General features: G+C 43.5%; 2 protein-coding genes across 2 annotated transcripts in view; one reads left to right on the plus strand and one right to left on the minus strand.

The window, feature by feature from the left end:
- The window catches only part of tenm1 (teneurin transmembrane protein 1), a gene marked incomplete at its 5' end in the record, with an annotated part of 375,941 nt that overhangs the window by 190,597 nt on the left and 177,844 nt on the right, over window positions 1-7,500 (plus strand). Inside the window, one exon of the mRNA XM_080416925.1 lies at window positions 4,421-4,606. Within this exon, the coding sequence (XP_080273051.1) occupies window positions 4,421-4,606 (186 nt within the window). The remainder of the gene's footprint in view (window positions 1-4,420; window positions 4,607-7,500) is intronic.
- Window positions 1-7,500, minus strand: part of apool (apolipoprotein O-like) — a 333,585-nt gene that overhangs the window by 80,750 nt on the left and 245,335 nt on the right. The window lies entirely within an intron of this gene.

The raw sequence follows: 7,500 nt of genomic DNA on the forward strand, positions 1-7,500 counted from the left end.
GAGTTATGTGCGTACTCCACCCAAGGAAGGAAGGAGCTCCAAGAGGACTGGTTAGAGGAGGCGAAGCAGCGAAGAGTCGTCTCCATCTCCTGGTTCAGGCGTTCGGTCTGGCCGTTGGACTGGGGGTGGATGGTACTCTACATCTTCAGTATTGTTGAATGTGTATTGTTTTGGTTTTGATCAAGAATGCAGCTTATTCAAATAACGCTGCAAGTGCAACCCGATCTAATCCACGCAGTGCAAAAAATGCTGGAGTAAAATGACAGACCTTGTGCAGACTGCAGCAGAAAACATCCAGGTTCTACCTGCCCCGTAATTCATCTCAAGCTTCCATCGTTGATGCATTCGATTGAATGATGGTTAAGCACTTAAACCCTACATACTTCATGATACGTCAAATAGCGGAAATAGCCGACCAACAGTACAAGAAGTTGTAGATCAGCTATTTTTGCCAAGCGTTAACATAAAGTCAGCATATGTTGAACAGTTTTGCAGAATGTATGAGACACTAGGGTTGAGGTGGTTAAAGCAACTGAATTTCCTTAGTACATTTTTAAATTTACATTTTGGATGATTGGAACAATAACAGTGAACATTAGCTTAACTAGCATACATTAGCTATCGTTACACTAAGCTGGTTGATGAGAGCTAATGTAGTTAGCCTATGCTAACTAAAACTTAAAATGAACCAACCAACAGTTGACAGGTTGTGTCCAAGGGTTTTGGCCTGTCTCCTAGCAACATGAGAGCATTTGGATGAAACTGCCTGTATGGTTTTATGCGGAAATAAAGGCACACACACACACACACACACACACACACACACACACACACACACACACACACACACACACACACACACACACACACACACACACACACAAAATAACTGCGCCAGCACATTGGTGGTTCCGTGAAAGTGCGTGTGTGTTTTTTCCAGATTCTATTTCCTGAGGCTTTAACAGATGTGAAAAAAGATATGTAGTGTGTGCATGCATGCGCATTTGTGTGTGTGTGTGCGTGTGCGTGTGCGCGCGCGCGTGTGTGTGTGTGTGTGCATGCATATGACTGTGTGAGATCCCTTCATGCTGTCCATAAATGAGATTTGTCCTCAGGATTCCCTAATGGCAGCAATCTAGAGACTCCTACGCTTCTGCCACTTACATTACTATACATTTAGACTGTAACACACGTGCGCTCCCACACACACACACACACACACCCGTATTCCCTTCAGCTAAACAACAGGGGGTAAAGTAAGGAGGGACGAGAGAGAGAGAAGAGAGTGCTGCATTTAGCTGCCAGGCCTTTCACAGACTGCTACAGCAAGCCAGCACAGCATTTCAAAGCCTGGATTAGAACTGTAGGTGGTATGTGTGTGTGTGTGTGTGTGTGTGTGTGTGTGTGTGTGTGTGTGTGTGTGTGTGTGTGTGTGTGTGTGCAGATGTGGGGGCTATACACACTAAAACTCCTCAGTGTGGGGTCCATTTGGTTACATTTGTATGCTCCCCAGAGCTAAAGCTGCTATCCGGAACTTACTAATGAATTCAACTTTACTTTAACCAATCTGGAAGGGTATGTTTATAAAAAATATAACTAGTGCATATGTAGTGGTTGCAGGTGGTCTCCCTATACTCTTAAATCCCTGGCTAATAAGCCAAATATGCGTTAATACATTATAATTGTCCTCTATAACTAAAATGTCAAATTAAAAACACCTTGAATGTTTTGTTTATTTTAGAAATGGTTCATCTTTTACTCAATAGGGGCAATGCCCGTCGCAAGTTGATGATGTCATTTGTCCGTGTGTGGTCTAGCCCTATGGAATTTGTGGAATGCATGTGAGAATAAAAAACAACTTAATACTTCTTAAGGTTAATATGAGCATCAAAGCACTATTTTAAATGTTTTTTTTGCACATGCATTCCCTAAATTCCATAGGGCTAGACCACACATGGACAAATGACATCATCAACTTGAGACGGGCAATTGCCCTTCTTGAGTAAAAGATGAACTATTTCTATAATAAATAAAATATTTAAGGTGTTTTTAGAAATACATATTAGTTATAGAGGGCAATTATAATGTATTAAGGCGTATTTGGCTTATTAGCCAGTGATCCCTTGAGACATTTAGTCCCTGGTGTCGGGGAGCAGTACTGCCCAAAGCTCATACGCGCTTCTCCTCATGCCAAGCAGAGATTATTCGTCTTGTATATGTGCCGTCAAAGTTCCGTCTCCCGCACACAGGGGAAAAAAACTGGGTTCAAATCCACATGAAATGTACGGTTTGCCGCTTTGAATTAACACTGTGGATTTGACGGTGTAGATATGCAGAGCAGGTTAGAAGCTGCTTACTTCAGCTCACCACTGCGTCAGGTTCTTCTCAAAACAACACCTCCTGCAGGCGTCCATCACACCAGTGTGGATGGAGGCGATGTTCCAGACAGACTGAGAGCCTGGGGGGGGAGTAAAAGTACACAAGTATTGGCATCAAAATGTAACAAAAAGTAAAAGTACTAAAATATTAGAAAATAGCCTAGGTATAAAATTGGGCTAAAGTGGTTAATAATGTATGTTTTACAATGTTATCATTTATATCTGAAAAGTAACGTAAAGCACAATATTTGCCTCTGAGATGTAGTGGAGTAGAAGTAAAAGTAGTGAACACTGGAAATACTCCATTAAAATAAAAGTACCTAAAAATTGTGGTTGGGTGGAGCCAGAGCTTCACCATGGTGATGAGAGAATAAAGTGCAGTAGTCTGCGGTGTGACTGTGTGAACGGTGTCCTTGTCCTTGGGAGGCCCGTGGATGCTGACGGAGAGGAAAGCGGTCATTATAAGACACCCTCCCTCTCTTTCCCTCTGCGTCCTCACCGCCGGCGTCGCGCCGCCGGCGGTTCGAGCGCCACGCACCGACACACTCGCGCGGCACTTGGCGTTCGTTCGTTCGTTCGTCCTTAACCCTCCGGCGTCACACACTGTGCTCGCGCACTTTATTACAACGATACGGTTTATGATAATAATGATGAAGCGTGGCTGAACGTATGAGATATGAAGCCGGCACTCTTCTCTCATACCTGCTGGGTTTTAATCAAAAAACGAGGGTAAAGTAGCATTTGTACATCCAGGGCCTTGTTGAAGCATGGCTAAGCTAATATAATTCTAATAGAGAACCGAGGAACTCTTCCAACTTTAATCCCCCCCCCCCAACCCGCCCACCACCACCCCCTCCTCCTCCTCCTCCTCCTCCTCCATGCTATGTATATTTAAATTGAAATAACTTTTTTACTGCTGCTGGATAAGTAGTCTTTGTGAGCCTGCAGCACTTTGCTCTCTCTTTACTGATGGATGAGGCTTCGCTACGGCAATGAGAGAGAGCGAGGGAGGGGGGGAGGGGGGGTGAGCAAACAAATGGATGGATGGAGGGAGGAAGAGAGAAAGAGACAGGGAGATAGCATGCAACGCAAAGGGACGGATGGAAGGAGAGAGAGAGAGAGAGAGAGATGGAAAAGTGGAGAAAATGCTCCTTCAACCGCATGAAGCCTATTGTAACGTCCCCTATTCTGGGAGGCGAACATTCGGCAAAGACTGCAGATCTACAAGCTCGCAATGCGTTCCGCTGCGACGTGCTGTGAGCTTGTAGATCGACTACTTTCAGGGACAAGATGTGTCGTTGAGAGTAAAATGGAGGGTGCTTGGTGTATATATAGGGTTAAAGTGGTTAAAAGGAAGCTTCTAGAACGGAAGGAGACGAGGGAACAATTCTGGGTAAAGGTGTGTGTGCGTGTAGGGAGGGTGGGGGTGGTGGGGTTATTAACACACCCACTAAATCTGATGAAAATGTCAGAAAAGAATAATAGACTAGAATGGGATTCCCTGTAGTTTAAATATGCAGTGCAAATAGGAATGATTGGGTTGCTAATGTGAACGCATTGAGAGAGCTCTCCTCCAGGGAGGGGGGGGGGGTGAGTTGCGGGGGAGGGGGGGGCAAGCAGGGGGAGAGAGGGGGGAGGCTATTAGAGGTGGGAAAAAAAATCGTCTCCGTAGTCTTCACGACACCGTCTCCGTCGCTGGCGTTTCTCTCTCACCTGTGGTATGACTCGTCCCTCGCTGTTCCTCCCCCCCAAAACCCCAACCCCGGTCCCTGTCTTCTACGCTCAGCCACGCCCTCCACGGCGGAACAGAGAGAGAGAGGGAGAGTGCTGTCTTTCTCTCTCTCTCGATATTCCCAACTCACCATTTTCTTCCTTCTAATGTTCTATTCTCTCTCTCTCTCTCTCTCTCTCTCTCTAAACACACATGTACACGCGCACACACACACACACACACACACACACACACACACACACACACACACACACACACACACACACACACACACACACACACACACACACGCCCACACACACGCTCACAGAGCTGTGTTTGGAGCCGTGCGGTAGCCATGGAGTGTGTCAGGAGGGCCAGTGTCAGTGTGAGCCCGGCTGGGTGGGAGCGTCCTGTGAGCAGAGGGCGTGTCACCCCCACTGTGAGGAGCATGGGCAGTGTCACGATGGAGCCTGCAGCTGTCAGCCTGGATGGGAGGGAGAGCACTGCAACATCGGTGAGGCCTGTGTGTCTGTGTATGCGCGCGTGCTTGGATTACTATACTTTGGAGGGCCAAATGTCCCTCCCACAAGAATACAGTAGAATTTTTGAAATAGACATTGTTTGAGGACCATTTTCCTGGTCCTATAACAAGAAAAATGTCTTGTTTTATCGTAAAAAAAATAATCTTAGAGATACGTTTACGATTACAAAAACAGATTCAGGTTAGGATTGGGTTAGGTTGGGGTTAGAGCAGTGGTGGAAAAAGTACTAAAATGTTTTACTTAAGTAAAAATACTTTAATTTAGAAATACAGTACACAAGTAAAATGTAATTAAAAGATGACTTGAGTAAAAGTACAAAAGTATTCGTATCAAAATGTACTTAAAGAACCAAAAGTAGAAACTCAATATGCAGAATATCCCATTTCACAAGTTTTCAAATGTATACAAATCTTTTGAAAATAGCAGATCTACAAGCTCACAATGCGTCGCATCGCATGTAGATCGGCTATTTTCAAATGGCGGAAATGTATGGGGCTAAAGTGGTTACTGTATGTTTTGTGATAATCAAAATCTACAAGTAACTAGTTGAGAAGGGTTGAGCAGCGTGCCAGCGAGTTACAGCCATAGTGGAGGAAAGATGCACGGTAAAGACGAATCCAGCTGTTTTAGGCACATTTTGTTGACAAAATGTTTTTCTTTTGTGAATTAATTTGCATCCATTTGAAAGGCTGTACGCCTACGTGATAGACCAATGTATTACCAAAAGAATGCAAAACTGACTAACAAACCATGTAGGCTACTGCAACTATTGTTTTAATCATCACAACATTGAAGTGTGTGTGTGTGTGTGTGTGTGTGTGTGTGTGTGTGTGTGTGTGTGTGTGTGTGTGTGTGTGTGTGTGTGTGTGTGTGTGTGTGTGTGTGTGTGTGTGTGTGTGTGTGTGTTGCGTGCGTGCGTGCGTAATTATTTGCATTGTTGGTATATTATCAGGAATATTTCCATTGAGATTCAGAATTTGTTTTACAAGGAATCCTGGACAAGACAGTTGCATAAAAGATTCACCAAAAAACAACAACAACAGACTTAAAACAAACAGCATCAAACCTACATCAAGACAAATCAAAACGGCAACATGAAAAAGATCCACATGAAAGAAACAAACAACAGACTTAAAACAAACGGCCAGCGTTGTGCAAATTCACACTGACAGCTAGCAATTAAATTGACACAAATGAAAGTGAACTAGTTCACGTTCATACCTGAATTTGAACCACGTTCACAGTCCACATTTATGTATTTCAATGTTTTAAATGAGCTGCTCTGAGCTATTCTTTTTCCTACCAATTCATTCCCAGCCCCCCAAACATGGCCACTGCCCACTTACCAAAGTAGATTCATTACTGCTGTACTGCTATAGAATCACAGGCAGAATTTACTTTTAAAAGCCAAGAACCAAAAAAAGATTTGCTGTAAAGATATAACCTATTGTAGATGCAATGGAAATCTCATCTTCAGAAGAAAACACAGTGCTGCTTGTGTGTTCCCTGTCATTATCAGTGAACTGCATGAATGGTACAGCGATTTTGAGAGAAATCACGACCGTTTTGGGAGAGGCGAGGTCCTGCTGTTTTGACTGAAACACTCAGAGCTGATTAGAGCAGTGAGCTGTGTTCTTTGGTCTCATTATGAGTGCATTCTTCCTGCGTCGCATCTTTTACGTTCTTGGTATTGTGAAATGAAGCATCGCCTTAGTTCATGCAGGCCACGGGAGTCATGTACGCCTCAGCTGTAAGTAATCAGCTGTCAGTCTGCTGATTGCTTTCAATCAGCAGTGTTGGAAAAAGTACTCAAATTCTTTACTTAAGTAAAAAATACCAATACTGCAATATAGAAATACTCTGTTACAAGTAAAAGTCCAGAATAAAAAAAATACTTGAGTAAAAGTACAAAAAGTATGTGTTAAGAATCGCCTCAGGTCTTAATGGGTTAATACCATGTATTCCATTTGTTGCAATAAATGGTTACATCTACTTATGGCGTGAGTGTTCCCCACTGAAAAGGCCTCAATCTGTCTTTATTTATACAGTACAAGCATACATTTTAGTCACCAACTTGCAACAGTGAGTGGCATCGTTAACTCACTCCCGAGTTAATGACACTCACGTGTACGTTTACTATTTCGTTGTGTGTCGAAATGGTCAGAATCAGAAATAGTGAAAATAGCACTCGGTGCCGCGCTATTAGCCTGGCATGGCCAGACTAACATCACTGCATAGATATTAGTCTGGAATCTCTGTGTGGAACCTGCATTTCCGAGGGGCAAATAAAAAAAATGCTTCTGGTGATAAACCCCGCCCCATATCTGCATACTGGGCTCTGATTGGTCCCTCACAACTTCGGAGGGAAAGGCTACCGCGCTATTCAAAAATAGCAGATATACAAGCTCATAGCTCAATAGCCCAAAGTATAAATAATGGTTATAGCTAAAAAATCTAAAATGACACAGCCATGCGTTCCCGGATTGAATAGGATAAGGACGCAGTTTGTGCAATAATGGCGGTATAAAGAAAATGATAACAGTGTTCCCTTCTATGGCTGTACGAGGAGGACAAACCAACTCTCTCATATAAGCTGCAATGGTGTGTGCCCAAACTTGAGTTAAGAGATAAATTGTAATACAGAATAATATACTGAATATAAAATAGGGCCAGAATCAATTTCTGATACAAGCGTCGCTTGAATGATTCTTTCCCTTCTTCACCAAAACAAAAACAGCATTTGTCTCTATAATGAAAACCAAACTTCAACTCTGGGTGTGTGGGTGTGTGTGTGTGTGTGTGTGTGTGTGTGTGTGGGTGTGGGTGTGTGGGTGTGTGTGTGTGTGTGTGTGGGTGTGTGTGTGTG

The sequence above is a fragment of the Gymnoscopelus braueri genome (assembly GCF_963280865.1).
Source record: "Gymnoscopelus braueri genome assembly, chromosome: 20".
NCBI classification, from domain to species: domain Eukaryota; kingdom Metazoa; phylum Chordata; class Actinopteri; order Myctophiformes; family Myctophidae; genus Gymnoscopelus; species Gymnoscopelus braueri.